Source organism: Astatotilapia calliptera, chromosome 7 (assembly GCF_900246225.1).
Source record: "Astatotilapia calliptera chromosome 7, fAstCal1.2, whole genome shotgun sequence".
NCBI classification, from domain to species: Eukaryota; Metazoa; Chordata; class Actinopteri; order Cichliformes; family Cichlidae; genus Astatotilapia; species Astatotilapia calliptera.
This window is the reverse complement of record NC_039308.1, coordinates 3,848,144-3,863,549: the sequence shown is the minus strand read 5'-3', so window position 1 is coordinate 3,863,549 and position 15,406 is coordinate 3,848,144. Positions and strand designations below refer to the sequence as shown.

At 42.0% G+C, this 15,406-nt stretch overlaps 2 protein-coding genes and 3 non-coding genes across 5 annotated transcripts in view; 1 reads left to right on the top strand and 4 right to left on the bottom strand.

Moving 5' to 3' along the window:
* Window positions 1-1,458, bottom strand: part of ldhd (lactate dehydrogenase D) — a 49,787-nt gene extending 48,329 nt beyond the window's left edge. Inside the window, exon 1 of the mRNA XM_026172570.1 lies at window positions 1,290-1,458. Coding sequence (XP_026028355.1) covers window positions 1,290-1,382 — 93 coding nt within the window. The 5' untranslated portion in view covers window positions 1,383-1,458. The remainder of the gene's footprint in view (window positions 1-1,289) is intronic.
* Window positions 111-181, bottom strand: trnag-gcc (transfer RNA glycine (anticodon GCC)). The gene has a single exon. It is a non-coding gene; the product is annotated as a tRNA-Gly (tRNA).
* On the bottom strand, window positions 410-480 carry trnag-gcc (transfer RNA glycine (anticodon GCC)). The gene has a single exon. It is a non-coding gene; the product is annotated as a tRNA-Gly (tRNA).
* Window positions 738-808, bottom strand: trnag-gcc (transfer RNA glycine (anticodon GCC)). The gene has a single exon. It is a non-coding gene; the product is annotated as a tRNA-Gly (tRNA).
* Window positions 1,459-2,114: 656 nt separating the features above from the next.
* Window positions 2,115-14,948, top strand: fam169b (family with sequence similarity 169 member B). The gene is made up of 9 exons (XM_026172569.1): window positions 2,115-2,329; window positions 4,150-4,280; window positions 6,536-6,638; window positions 6,721-6,806; window positions 7,454-7,604; window positions 8,142-8,324; window positions 11,461-11,586; window positions 11,702-11,772; window positions 14,456-14,948. The coding sequence occupies exons 2-9, from the start codon at window positions 4,155-4,157 to the stop codon at window positions 14,819-14,821; spliced, it is 1,212 nt and encodes a 403-aa protein (XP_026028354.1). The 5' UTR covers window positions 2,115-2,329; window positions 4,150-4,154; the 3' UTR covers window positions 14,822-14,948.
* The last annotated feature ends 458 nt before the right edge of the window (window positions 14,949-15,406 follow it).

Here is a 15,406-nt window from a genome sequence, read left to right as displayed (position 1 = left end):
AAGTTCACCACACTAGCTTTCAGTCCTATATAGTAAGTACAGAAGCAGTTTTAAACGTAGACATTCATAGCTGCTCTAAATACCCACACACGGAAGAAAAGAACTAGCCTTGCATTGGCCGGGAATCGAACCCGGGCCTCCCGCGTGGCAGGCGAGAATTCTACCACTGAACCACCAATGCTTGCTGATATGACTTTTGCACAGGAAATGGAGGGCTTTCTGGGTCAGTTGGCATGTACTAAGCATTATGCTTTTTGAAATTTCCAGGGCCTTTAACACCATCAGGCTAATCCTACTGGGTGATAAGATGACACCATATTTCTTTCAGAAAAAGAAATATGGTGTCATATATTTTAAAGTTGCTATAGTTGCACACCTCTCATGACACAAAGAAAAGAAAATTAGGTGTTGCATTGGCCGGGAATCGAACCCGGGCCTCCCGCGTGGCAGGCGAGAATTCTACCACTGAACCACCAATGCGCACACTAAGGATTTTTGCACAACAGAATAAGAACCGATTGCCGCCCCCTTCCGCAATTCTTACACTAGTTCAACACTCAGTAGACGGTAGAGATCAATGTTACATTTCCAGCAAACAGGAAAAACGGTGCATTCTACAATAGGCTTAGAGAATTTATACCTTTTATGAACGCATCCAAATACTTATTCATATTTATTTGATTCGAGAAAGTAGACGCATAATTTTTATGTCGCCTCTGACAAAGAAAAAGGGAGGTTGCATTGGCCGGGAATCGAACCCGGGCCTCCCGCGTGGCAGGCGAGAATTCTACCACTGAACCACCAATGCGTACATAGACAAGAATAATCAAGAATCAAGAAAAATTCTGTGACACATTCCAAGGGTTGAATTGCTTGTTTTTCTGGACTCAATATTTCGTCTAAATAGCTCAGAAGGGTGTGACAATTTCATATTTCATTTCGGGAAAAAATACGGGTCGCCGTATTTTGCAATTTAAGGTTCGCTTGTAGTGTATGCTAACATATAAAAAGCCTTCGCAAAGACCTTTAGTGCCGCCTAAACTTTTACAGGTTTCGCTGACTCAAGTTTAATGCGCAGAGATAATAATTAGCATTTGTACACGGTGGTATTGGGCCTCGTGCTTTATTAACCCTTTTAATTAATGCTTATTCATAATTAGCCTTGTTAATTAATGCTTTGCTAGCAGGTTGTACCGTGCACGCAGGTAAGACATGCTGTGCACGTGACTTCGTGCACAACACGCATTGAAGTTAAACGACCAACATGAAGGACGTTAAATAACACTCACCGCAGCGGTGGCTGCAGATTTAATGTGGCGACAATGCAGGAGGCAGCGCCGAGGAGACGGCAGCACCCGCCCTCTAGTCAGCCCGAGGAGCATTGTTTGCAAATGTCACCGACAGGTCACCGACGGCGAAACACAAACGCAGACTGCCGCTGACAACATAAAAGCTACTTCTAGCATACCGCTTCCGGGACTCTGTTTTCAAAATAAAACAAAACTCACTCTCTCTCTCTCTCTCTCTCTCTCTATAACCATCTAACTATATAATAAACTATGTAATATGAAATATGTATAGTCCAGGATGAAGCATTTGTAAAAGACTGAGTCATTTATAATGGAAAATAAATATCACTATATAATATTTTTGCAGCCATTTTTGGGAAGTTAGGGTAAAAACTGTTTTTTCAAGGATTTTCTAAGTGTTAACCTCCTGAGACCCGAACCACCAATGCTGACCTGGGACCTGAAAATGAGAGCCACATATAAGAATATTCGTTTGAAATTTCGATAGGACAGTAACAGTATAATGTCCTCGTAAGTGGATATCAGGCCCTTGCAGAGCAAAATTTAGTATTTTGGTCTAAATAACCCAAAATGTGATGCCCACATATGTGGACTGCAGGTCCTAGGAGGTTAAACAAAAAAAAGTTACAAATTAATAACAGATAGCGAAGATTGACTGTTACTGCAAGATTTTAACATGAGCTAAATAAAAACAATGTCCTTTTGTGCTTGCTTGGTAAAGCGTGTTCTTTTATTCTGAAACCGTCAACGCGCATTTCCCGTCATGCCTGTATTCCATGCCAGTGCTAAATTACATCGCCCAAAGGGTCATCGCCGAAGGTACACTCTGCTGTGATTGGTTAATGGAGTCAGACCGCGAACAATGGCGTGTATTTTTGTAACTCTCTCTGTGACCAGAGGATGACGCTCCGGGCCAAAGAAAAGAAGATGTTAGTGGTTGAGTAGGCTCATCAAAGTTACATTTCGGGACTGTAGGGACGTTGCTGATAAGCAATAAGGGCTCATCCGGTCCATAGAAAGTAAGTTAACGAAATTAAATAAATTCATGTTCGAGTTTGTTATGAAGCCTTTGTCGTGACGTGTTCTTGTTTGCGTTGCAGTTCAAGGTTCACACAGCTGTTTACAGCACTCAGATTAAAAGCAGCTCAAGCAGCGTATGATCATTTGCAGCCTTTTTATGAAACGATTGAAGTAAACAGTTCTTAGGTTGCTATCTGCTACATTTTGATTTTGTTTCCTTCAGATCCACCGATATGAGTTGGTTTGATTTGGCTGTGTGAACCGATTGTTTAGCAGAAATCTGCATTACAGTTTTTTACAGACGCTAGGACACATTTCCCAATACTTAGGTCACGTTTGCAAAACTCCTCACACAGTGAGCACAACAGAAGTCTATGTGGGCTAAACTGAGGACCAGTTATCATTGTTTTGGCACAAAATGCATTCAATGACTACATCTCTCAAATTTCATGAATTATCTTCTCACTCAGACACAACAACTGCCAAAAATCTTTGTACGTACAGGACATTTTGCATGTGCTTACATACTGTTTTCAAAACTGTTAAACTTATGGCCAAAACAATAACACAATGCAAAACTTGAAAAGACAGCAAAATTCAACAACAATATTTTATTGAAACATATTTTAAATCTAAAAATGCAGTTTAACCAGCCACAGCTGATTCTCATTGTAGATGAACATCTACACAGGTGTTACTCCTTCAATTGTTCAACTCCTTCAATTCTGGCATGCCAGAAGATTCTTTCCTAGGTGTGTTGCCCTAGATGACATAAGATGTGATGTGGATGAGAACCTGTGGCCAAATGGAGAAGACCGAGTAGATTAGCATTACTATTGTATGTGTATCAGTGGATGGTGTGTATACAAATTCTTGTATTTTGGGATTACTTAGTGCAAAAAAATAAAAAATACATAAACAAATATTAACGAATTCTGCATGATGTCTGATTCATTCCAGTAACATATACTGAAATTATAAACAGAGATGTGTCCTTGTTTTACACAAGTAAACACTGTGTAATGCTACATGTTGTTAGTGTTTTTTAGGTCATTGTTTTGTGGGTGACAAAGTGTGTTTGTCGGCTGTCAACCTTTGCTAGTGTTCTGGAAGAATGAGTTTATTTGAGACCTGAATGAAGTGTTTTAGTAGTTGTAGTGCATTTTGAATGTGAAATGAACTGCTTTGCCAAGCTGACGGTCAGTTAGGAGGATTGTGTGAAGAGTTTTGCAAAAGTGACCTAAGTCTGTAAAAAACTGTAACCCTGCGGTTCCCAACCTTTATTGCGCCACGGACCGGTCTATGTCCGACAAGAGTTTCATGGACCAGCCTTTAAGGTGTCGCGGATAAATCCAACAAAATAAAACCAGTACCGGTACCAGAAAACAAGAAAATTTATTCATAACACATGGGAAAAGACCCAGGGAAACCAAGTTAACGATAAAAAATAAATAATAAATAAAACCCCTAAATTTCACACTCGAGCCTCAACTCTCGCGGCCCGCTACCAAACGACTCACGGGCCAGTACCGGTCCGTGGCCCGGGGACTGGGGACCGTTGCATTAACTTATGCGCCGATTTTACCGGGAGGACCGGACAGCTTGTGCGGACTCATAATTCATTCTCTCGTGTATTTGCAGTGTTAAATGAAGGGGACGCAGCTTTAAAGATTAACCGTTTTAAAGACAATCTGGTGGTCGCACACGGGAGAATACTAATGTAATCAGATCCATAAAGTCAAGACTCACGTTTTGTTTCTATTTTTTGTATCTTGTGTAAATGCGTAAGTACATCTTAAACATCTGTATCCTCTCCAAGAGGCCATGTACCCTGTAGACCTGCCATCTGTGGATCACAATGACCTGACATCTGCGTCTGAACAGTACATGTCCTCTCTGGAGTCCAGCCCCTGTGATAATGAGTGGTTTCAGTCATCGCAGACCTCAAAGGTACCTAACCACATTTGGGTGACTGATTATTATTGCAAATAATACAGGGAGTGCAGAATTATTAGGCAAGTTGTATTTTTGAGGAATAATTTTATTATTGAACAACAACCATGTTCTCAATGAACCCAAAAAACTCATTAATATCAAAGCTGAATGTTTTTGGAAGTAGTTTTTAGTTTGTTTTTAGTTTTAGCTATTTTAGGGGGATATCTGTGTGTGCAGGTGACTATTGCTGTGCATAATTATTAGGCAACTTAACAAAAAACAAATATATACCCATTTCAATTATTTATTTTTACCAGTGAAACCAATATAACATCTCCACATTCACAAATATACATTTCTGACATTCAAAAACAAAACAAAAACAAATCAGCGACCAATATAGCCACCTTTCTTTGCAAGGACACTCAAAAGCCTGCCATCCATGGATTCTGTCAGTGTTTTGATCTGTTCACCATCAACATTGCGTGCAGCAGCAACCACAGCCTCCCAGACACTGTTCAGAGAGGTGTACTGTTTTCCCTCCTTGTAAATCTCACATTTGATGATGGACCACAGGTTCTCAATGGGGTTCAGATCAGGTGAACAAGGAGGCCATGTCATTAGTTTTTCTTCTTTTATACCCTTTCTTGCCAGCCACGCTGTGGAGTACTTGGACGCGTGTGATGGAGCATTGTCCTGCATGAAAATCATGTTTTTCTTGAAGGATGCAGACTTCTTCCTGTACCACTGCTTGAAGAAGGTGTCTTCCAGAAACTGGCAGTAGGACTGGGAGTTGAGCTTGACTCCATCCTCAACCCGAAAAGGCCCCACAAGCTCATCTTTGATGATACCAGCCCAAACCAGTACTCCACCTCCACCTTGCTGGCGTCTGAGTGGGACTGGAGCTCTCTGCCCTTTACCAATCCAGCCACGGGCCCATCCATCTGGCCCATCAAGACTCACTCTCATTTCATCAGTCCATAAAACCTTAGAAAAATCAGTCTTGAGATATTTCTTGGCCCAGTCTTGACGTTTCAGCTTGTGTGTCTTGTTCAGTGGTGGTCGTCTTTCAGCCTTTCTTACCTTGGCCATGTCTCTGAGTATTGCACACCTTGTGCTTTTGGGCACTCCAGTGATGTTGCAGCTCTGAAATATGGCCAAACTGGTGGCAAGTGGCATCTTGGCAGCTGCACGCTTGACTTTTCTCAGTTCATGGGCAGTTATTTTGCACCTTGGTTTTTCCACACGCTTCTTGCGACCCTGTTGACTATTTTGAATGAAACGCTTGATTGTTCGATGATCACGCTTCAGAAGCTTTGCAATTTTGAGACTGCTGCATCCCTCTGCAAGATATCTCACTATTTTTGACTTTTCTGAGCCTGTCAAGTCCTTCTTTTGACCCATTTTGCCAAAGGAAAGGACGTTGCCTAATAATTATGCACACCTGATATAGGGTGTTGATGTCATTAGACCACACCCCTTCTCATTACAGAGATGCACATCACCTAATATGTTTAATTGGTAGTAGGCTTTCGAGCCTATACAGCTTGGAGTAAGACAACATGCATGAAGAGGATGATGTGGACAAAATACTCATTTGCCTAATAATTCTGCACTCCCTGTATATTCTTCAAGGTCTGCTATAAATGAAATTATGTTTGCAGTTATTCACACGGACTTGTTTATTTAGTCTACAGTAAAATCTAGAAAAATCTCAGCTAACCATAAACAGCTTCACATTCTTAAATCAAGAGCCTAAAATCTTTTAGCATCCATATTATCCATTAACTGTGTTCTCCTAGTAACTCGAAATGTAACTTTATCGTCTACATTTCAAGTTATTTTCTCAAAACTTTGAGTTAGTAAGTGTAAACTTTGAAATCTTATGTAGATGTAGGTTTCTTCCTGTTAAAAGGGAGTTTTTCCTTCCCTCTGTCACCAACTGCATGCTCATAAGGGATCGTCTCATTGTTCTCTGTATTATTGTCGAGTCTTTGCCTTACAATTTGAAGCGCCTTGAGGTGACTGTTGTGATTTGGCGCTATATAAATACAACAGAGTTGGATGTAATAACACCTAATCATGCATATGTTTTGGTATTGAAATACACAACAGATCTTTTAAAGCATTAAACTTAACTTGTTTTGGCGTGCAGATGCCCTGAATTAACTCTCTGTGTGGTTACTGTGACTCTCGAACGGGAACTATGGTGGAAGTGTTTTTACCACCTTACCAACATTTGGCTTGATGTTATCTTCCTGTCTGCTCAGGTGGCAATAACGGCAACAAATGTGAGCCAGCTGCAGCTGTTTGAGGATGGCCAGCCTGCCTGCGCGGTGCTGGCACTGCACCCTTCGGATGATCAAACACAAGGTTTGGGTTCAGCACGCTGCTCTGTGAGATGTTCCAGCCTCAGACACAGACTGACGCTCTCTGCTCTGATGTTACCTTCCAGTGGTCAGCCTATACCTGCACGGGAAGTGGTGGCTTTTGGATGACGTCTTGCGAACGTCAAGCAAATCCAGAAGTGGTTTGGTGTCGGTAACTGTGTTAAAGTACATTTGTCTAGACACTATGTCACTTCATGGCTCGTACACAGGTGTGAACAGTGAGAGAATAAATCAGTCTACTCATGACAAGAATCATCTCAAGATTGCATTGTAGGTGTGGTCGGTAGCAGCTTATGCAGCGGGTTTGCGGGAGAAACTCGGGAGAATTTTCTCCAACCACGTCATCTCAGTGTACTTCAGACTCAGCAATATGGTGACGTGCAAGATAAAAATAGTGGTCAACGACCCTCAGGACCACCTCTAGAGGTGACAGCCCCCATTAGGAATAAAATACCTGACACAGTCCACTATTTGTTTTTAGAACTGAAGAAGCCTCTTGAATTCGAGGTGAAATGTCTTAACAAACTTAAAGAAGTCAAGTTGCCTTCTTTTTTTTCCAAGTCTTAAGACATACATAAATACAACCATAAATACATACAACCAAGCTGTGCAGTGGAGTGTGAAGCTGGAAAACGCATGAACCTATGTTATACTGGCTTTTGAAGCTTGCCATAGTTTTACAGGCTTCAGGTGTAAATTCACAGAAAAAGTCTGTTCTATCAATTTCTAAATGAAGATTTGCTGAATCGTTAATCTACCAGAGCCGACTGTCTGGAAACTTCTGCATGTTGTCCGCAGGTCCAGTCTGTTATGGAGAGGGTGATTGTATTTCTGCTCAGTCAGATAATGGAGAGGCCTTCACTGTTCTCCCTGCATCCTCCCAAAGAGAGCTGCAAAGTGCTGTGGAAAGACAACCAGGCGGTCGGCTTTTACACCGTGAAGCACAAAGGTGGGCAGAGGAGGATGAGAGTGATTGGCAAACAGGGTATCAGTGAACATACACATCTGCAGGTTGCGATTTATATTTTGTGTATGTCCAGCAGGAGTTTGGACAAATGTGAAGAAAGCTGCAAAGTTAAGGGCAGAAGACTGGCTTGAGTCGGATTGAAACTTTAATTAAGTCAGAAACAGCATGAAATTAGGAGCTGGGTGGAGGCGGGCTGCAAAGTGGCCTGCAGATGTGCAGCAAGTGTGGATGATCTAAAATATCTTATATGAGATAGATGAGTTGGATGTGAATTTGCATCAGATGATCTTCCAGGACCGAGCAATTCCTCAATTTTCTGATCACATCCAGGCCTAACTAATCACGCCAAGATGACTATTAGGAAGGTGTTCACTTTGAAGCTTCACAAATCTCTTTCTATGGATAAATCATACCCTCTGTTGTCCTTCTATTTGAAGGAGTTACACTGACTTAGCTTTTCAGACCTGGAAGCTACATCCACCTCTTAAATGCAATCCATGTCCTCCTCTGCTGTTTCAGGGAGTCTGTGTGACGGCTGGAGCAGCTGCTGTTACCTGCTGCCTGTTCTGGACACTGTGCTGGTGAGGAGGAGCTGCAGGAGGAGAGGCTTCGGCCTTCAGATGCTGGAGGATTTCTGCTCCTCCTTCTCTACGGAGGAGTTTCTGGGAGTCAGCTCTCCATTATCCCCCAGCATGGCTGCAGGTCAGCTCGGGTCCTTCTTTGACCTGTTTGTATACTTGTTTCTTTAGGTCTCTGTCAGACAGTTTGCTGTATCTGGTCAAGGAACTGCATGTTTTCTTCGCTTTTGTTCAATAGAAATGTTCAGTAGACTCACGCACTAATGATCTAGTTATAGCTAAAAGCTGATCACACACCTGTACATCATGACGCAAAAAAATGTAATAGGTTTTTTTTAATAGTGGAATTTGCATTTCCCAAGTGAAACACACAGAAATCCAAGATGACACTGACTGTAACTGGAAACAGAGGTGAACTTGATGATTTAGCCCCTCATTTAAATGAAAGGCATTTGGTCAACCAATGAGTGTTTCATTTGAAGTTTTTTGTCGTCGCTTTTCCCAGAGTGTCTCCTGGTGAGATGTGCCCGGCAGGTGTCAGGATACTCTACTGTTTTTGTTATTATACCTTGGCGCTAAGCACGGGTGACCGTAACAATCACCATATTAAAGCGTATGGTGGCACATAACTGTTATAATCGTGTCTCTTGGGCCCCAGCAGTGGTTGTGGATGTGGAGTCTGAATGGTTGGCTCAGAGGTCGCCTGAAACAGCCGATTGGTATCAAAGAGTTTTGCTGAAGTTTTGCAGCTTCACAGAAGCAGAAACTTGGGTTTGGAAAAGTCTGAGGAGACCATGGAGAACAGATTTTTTAGCTGGCCTCATGAAAGTTCTGGCAAGCTGTCCGGCAGCTCAGGAAAGGAAAGCAGGGCTGGGCTCAGGCTCGGTCAGGGATAAAAACTGCTGTCCAGAACTAAAGATATTGTCAGGCGCTGGAAAGAACACTTAAGGAACACTTGAATCTGACCAAAACGTCCTTTTTGAAGGAGAGAGAGCCTGAACACTCATGGGAAGACTCACTAATTGCTTCATTTCACTGATTAATGACAATGGTTTTTACAAGGTTACACAGATCTCCTTTAAAGTGCCAGATTAAGGTGATATAGACCATTTTTCCAAAGCTCATTGCGTGCAAAGCGTTGTTTCCCAGACTTTTGCTGCTTTCTTTTATTCCTTTTTTTCCCAAACTCTTTTTATTTTTCAGAATCACAGCAAATTACAGTACAACAACAGAGTGATTGCACACCATGTAAAAAAGACAAAAAAGACTTAGCTGTGCCCAAAAGTGCCGGTCAAAGTGACATTGTGGCTATACATGTAAAAGAAACCTAACCATGTCATAAACGCGGTCCCCACAGCAAACCACAGAGTGGAGACAGTACGGGATATCCACAGCAACTCAAGATTATCTTTGGTAGAAAAAACAGAATAATAATAGAGTACCTCATGACCAAAAGAAGTCAGGAGTGAACAAAAATAAAACAAAATAAAAGCAGTAGAGTAGCATAGAACCAAGTACAATAAAATAGGGACAGCCAGATTCACAGTGGTATATCACAGAACTGCTGTCATGGTCCTGGGTCGGTGACCCAGCGCTTTAAGTTTATTATTATCATTTTCTAGTTTATTATTATGATGATGATTATTGTTTGAGTTCTATGTGTTATATTCGGTCTGCCTCTGAGTCTGTATCTCTGTCTGTCTATGGTGTCACCCCGTCTGTTTGTGAATCTGTCTGTATGACAGTATGTTTGCACTGAAGCACCGCAGCAATTTCCTAATGTTGTAAACCTGCTCAACATTTGGCAATAAAACCCTTTCTGATTCTGATTCTGTCTGTTCAGTTCAGCGTCTTGTCTGGTTCCCTGTGTCTGAGTTTCCTGTTTTATTGTGAAGGTCTGTGTCTTATGTGAGTGTGCTCAGTTTACGTTTCCCCTGTCTCGTCAGCTGTGATTTCTCCCAGGTGTGTTCCCCTCTTGTCTCTCATCCCTTGATTACTGCCATCTGTGTATTTAAGCCCTGTGTTTCTCTGTGTCAGTGTTGCAATGTACTCTCAACTAGCTGTGTATTTTGCGTCTCTAGTGTTTAGTCACCTGCTCCAGTTTAGTGTTTCAGTCCTCAGTTCCTCTGTTATGACCTTTGTTTGTCTTTTAGTGAGTTTATTTAGTACGAGGTTTCTCCCAGCAATAAAGCTGCGCTTTAAGTCCCACTTCCGTGTCTGAGTTCTGCATTTTGGGTCCACCACTCCTGCTTGCCTGCCTGCCACACAGCCAACCATGACAACTGCACTGTTTCTACATTGTTGAAAAAGGGTTTCCATGAATTCAGAAATATTGCCGTTGACCCACATAGAGTATGTTTTACCGTTTCCACATTGCTAAAAAGAACACCTGTAATCCAGGCCTCAGAGAGAGGAGGGTGACTGACTTCCACTGGAGCAAAATCAGACATCTGGCCAAAAGAGTTAAAAAAGCCACGAAATCTGTCAACGCTAGCAAAGCAGTCTCACCAGGTGTCACAGCAAAGACCGACACATTTAGATCTAAGTGCTCCTGAAGTACCTCTAGTAAGGCAGGGACAGGACCACAACATCAGTGAGGCGTGGGCTTGTTTGCATCTATCACAGACAGGATCAGCATCAGGGTAGATTTTGGAAAGTGCGAGTTTTCACCAGTGGGTGTGGTGCAGCACTTTGCACTGGACCAGTGTATGCCCGGCACTAATAGATGACGAGTGGACCCGGAAGAGTATATCCTCCCAAAAGTCCTGGGTGATTTCCTTACCAAGGTCCTGCTCCCAAAGCGACTGAATAGTTAACACTGGGACACTCCGGAGATAAAGGATTCTTCATAGCTGCATGAAGCAGCACCGTTTTAATTTGGAGGTGGACGCAAAAGAGTCTCAATGAGTGGGGTTAAAGGCTGAGAGGGAAAATGAGGTGTCATCCCTCGAATAAAGCTACAGACCTGTGGGTACCCAAAAAAGTGGGTTTCATTGTTCAAGTTGTTCAAAGGAAGAGAAAATGCCCTTAGAATAGATCATTAAATGATTTTATACCCAAAGTAGACAACAGGGCAAAGCTTCCATCCCGTGGTGAAGCCTTAAAAACATGGTTCCTACAGGTTGCAAAGAAAAAATCTGCAGGACAAAATGCTGTCTTGGATTTCTAAGCGCATTCAGCCTCATTATCTACTCATATAATCACTCAGACTTATCCATGCTCCAACAGAAATACAACAAAACATGTGTTTGTGTGTCCAGTGTTCAAAAGGTTCCTGCAGAAGCACCAGCAGTATCGAGAGCGTCTGTACGAGGTGGAAGCTCCAGGGGGCTGGACTCAACGACGAAACATCTGGCTTAACATTCTGCTCGGACGCTACTGCCTCGGTAAACATTGGTTTGTTTTTTATGGGTTTAAGAATATTTTCAGATTTATATTGAATTGCTAACGTGGGAATGTCTTGAAGACGGCACGTGTCCTTATCTGACTCACATCTTTTAGGTACTGATAAGGAGAGCAGCCCAATATCAGGAGAAACACAGAGAAATGCACTCAAGGACTCCTTTCACAAGGTAAGAATGTCAGGCTACGTCCACACTAGCCTGGGTGAATTTGAAAATGGCGTCTGAAAATGCTCCGCCTCCACACTATCGTTTTCATTTGTTTTCACAGAAATGCTTGCGTTTCAGTACTGCGCATGCGTGATACGCAAGACGATTCGACCTGCCTTAAATCCATCTGCTGTTTATTTACTTTTCAGCTCTTTGAAACGTTGCAGCAAAACGTTGAGGAAAAGCACCGAGTTTTTTAAATGGACCAACAATGAGACGGAGTTATTGCTGCGAGTAACACAAAAGTACAAAGTTGTAAAAGAGAGTGAGAATTAAAGAATTTGAAGAAAAGCTCTCTGGAGCACGTACAGACTGATATTAACCTTTAATAGGGCTGTCAAAATTGAGCGCAAGCAAAACAACTGCTGTATAATGCCCTCTGCTATCTTAGTTTAATTGGTCACATGACTGCATCACATGACTAACATGCATCGTCATCGTTTTCGAAAAGGCTCCAAGTTCGCTGTCAACACTGCGACGCGAAAACATTTTCCCAAATGTATCCGCTTTGGAGAGCGTTTTCAAAACGCTGCGTTTTCCTTGACCGAAAGGAAAACGCATTTTGGCCTTCCGTCTCAGTGTGGACGGAAGGCCAAAATGATGCGTTTTCAAACCAAAACTTATTAGTGTGGACATGGCCTCAGTTTCTCCACGATTACACTGAAAAACATCTTCAGCCAACTTAGACTGAAACAGCTACTCGTCACACACTTCACATTCATGGCCAGAGATCAGTACTGCCCACAGTAACGCGTTACTTGTAACTCAGACACATGGTTCTTAAAATAAGTAATCAGTAAAGTAACAGGATTACTTTTTTGGGGAAGTAATCAGTAATTAGTTACTGATTACTTTTTTCAAGTAACTTGACCAACACTGTTCATGGCTATATCAAGAGCTTGTTGAAGCCGGCGTTTTCATTGAAAACTTTAATTTCAGCTGATGGCTGTTCGAGGCTCCTCTGAGGTTTATAGTTTTGAAAATAAATGGATGAAAGTAAATACGTCCAGTAAGGCTTAGTTTGATATTTTATAGTTTTATTAACAGTGAATTTACCTGTTTTACTGACTATTCTAGTGTTGCTAAGGAGATCTTAATGTCTAATTAGTTTCCCAGAGAAATGTTGTAATTTGCAGCAATGATGACCCACTACTGATTTGGTATGACCAGAATAATATTCTGGTGTGTCGACAGCTGCTCCAAGCTCCAAGCAGACCCTCATGGACACGAAACATCACACGGTACACTTAGAAAACGATTCCATGAGATTTTGTAATTGTTGCAGTTTAGTGTATCGAGTGCTTGACTTTATGATTGATTTTGGACTTGTTATGATCTGTATGGCCTCACGCTTAGATTTAGGTGCTACATGTTCTTGCTCTCTGAGGAATTGTTGGGTTTCACCTCACAATACTGTGAGGCGCTTTGTTCTACCACTGAGCCTCACTAGAAGGCTAAAATAGCGCGTCTGGCTTTAACAACGGAAGCACAGTTATTTTGGGGACCGCTCTCAGACCTACTGCTTTAAACAGAAGAGGATGTGAAAACAAGCCTCTGACTTTTCTACTTTCACGGTCACCAGAGGATGAATGTCATCGACTGTACTGATCACTTGAGATGAAATCAAGATTATTAATATTTCAAAGCTTTCAGTGCTTTTATAGATTGATCTGAAACTGAATTATGTGCAAGTGTCAGTGAGGAGAATCACACTGAGTCACTTGGTGGCACTATGAAAGCAGAGTGACTAATCCCAGAGCTTCAGACTTTAAACAATGTGAAACCAGACATAGACTTGTGGGTTTTCACCTTTTTGTCTGTCAGCTCTTGACCCAAATATGTAATATGCTTTGAGATTGCATGTATCAAGAACTGGCATGTTCAACACAGTGCAGTGAAATGAGTTCCAGTACGGCTGAGTGTGTAAATTTGCACACTTTTTTCCTTTACCTGATTCTGTTAAAAAGTAGCAGCGCATTGGCCGGGAATTGGCCCTGCGTCTCCTGCATCTACCACTGAACCACCAATGCCACGTCCTGTCACTGCTACAGGGCCAGATGCTTGCTGGCTAAAAGCCCTGCATCTCTTTTGGCACATTTGAGATATTAAACGTCAAACAAGCTACCAGCTCATGGCTCAGAAAATGATTTTATGATATTTTGCATTGACAATCAGGGCCGCGTATGATTCTTCGAGATGATATCATACCATGTTCTTGCTCTAGGAACAAATGCTATGTTCCTCCCAATAATCTTACCATATGCTGTGAGATGACATTATTATTATCTGGTATTATACGACGTCCATATGAGAGTCCTGCTATCTATTTTATCTTCTCTTACAATGTAACTTTATAGAGACCAGCATATATGTCAATAACAGAGTGAGAGTTACCAGCAGTAGGAGGTTCACACCATAAGCTTCAAACTTGTGTAAACCACACATCAAATTGTGGCACAGAAAATGCTTTCGTGAGATTTTGTATTGACGTTCATGCCCCCCGAGAATGTTTCTCACCCACTTCAGAGGGTTTGTGGATTTTTGTTCTCATGTTGTGACTCTTTGTAGTTTTTTTTTTAATGTCTCCTGTAGCTATTTTGTGTAAGCAGCAATAATTTATCCAATTCTGTTTATCTCCATGCAGACTTGTATACTGGACCTGGGCACACTGGGAAGCACTGGTGTAAACACCGCAGTGGTGTTGGACTCTGCTGAACAGCAATTTAAATCATGTGAGCCAAGCCAAGGAAGATGGTCCCTGAGCAGCGAGCTCCCTGGAACAGGATGTAGCCCTGCAGCCCAAACTATCCATGTGCAATCTGGACCTCCCACCCGGCTCCTAAACACAGCACAGGCTTTGAAATCCAAGGCTTCCAAATCTACAAAGCACCACAGACAGGAACCAGAGGACATGCAGAAAATTCCCAAACGAGCCAGAAGTGAGTTGAAACATGTACACACAAAGACTGCATTCAGCAGCAGAGCCCGCAGAGAATGTTCGGACACTTAACCGAAACCATATCCACATTCATTTAGGTGACTTTGTGTTCTTTCCATCAAATCAAAGTGAGTTTTGAATGAACAGCAGACTGCATGTACCTAAACATGCACAATAAACCTTTTTGTGTGTCTTTGTAGTATCGTGTTTCTTTGTGGCTACTTAATAGTGTTTGTGCTAAATAAGAACCATGTGTCTGAGTTATTGATTTTTGCCTTCAAACATAAATACATCCACACAGATTATTATTAGAGTATAGCATATGCATTTGCTCCGTGGGTACAACTTGCACAGCATTTCAACCCATTTTAGATGCAAGGTTGGGGTTCATACGGTGACCTCAGATTATTATGCTTAACTATTAATGCACAGGATCAATCAATAAAGAGCTACAATATAGTTTTTTCTGCACTAATCACATAAAAAACCACAGCTTCTGAGGCTTGGTGTGGATTAGGAGATAGAGCAACCCGTCGACTCATTGGACGGTTGGTGGTTTGGTCCTTGACTGCTCCAGCCTGCATGCCAAAGTATCCCAAACCCTGAGTTGCTCCTGATGTGCTCACGGAGGAAAAATTGTTTAAAACTACAGATGTA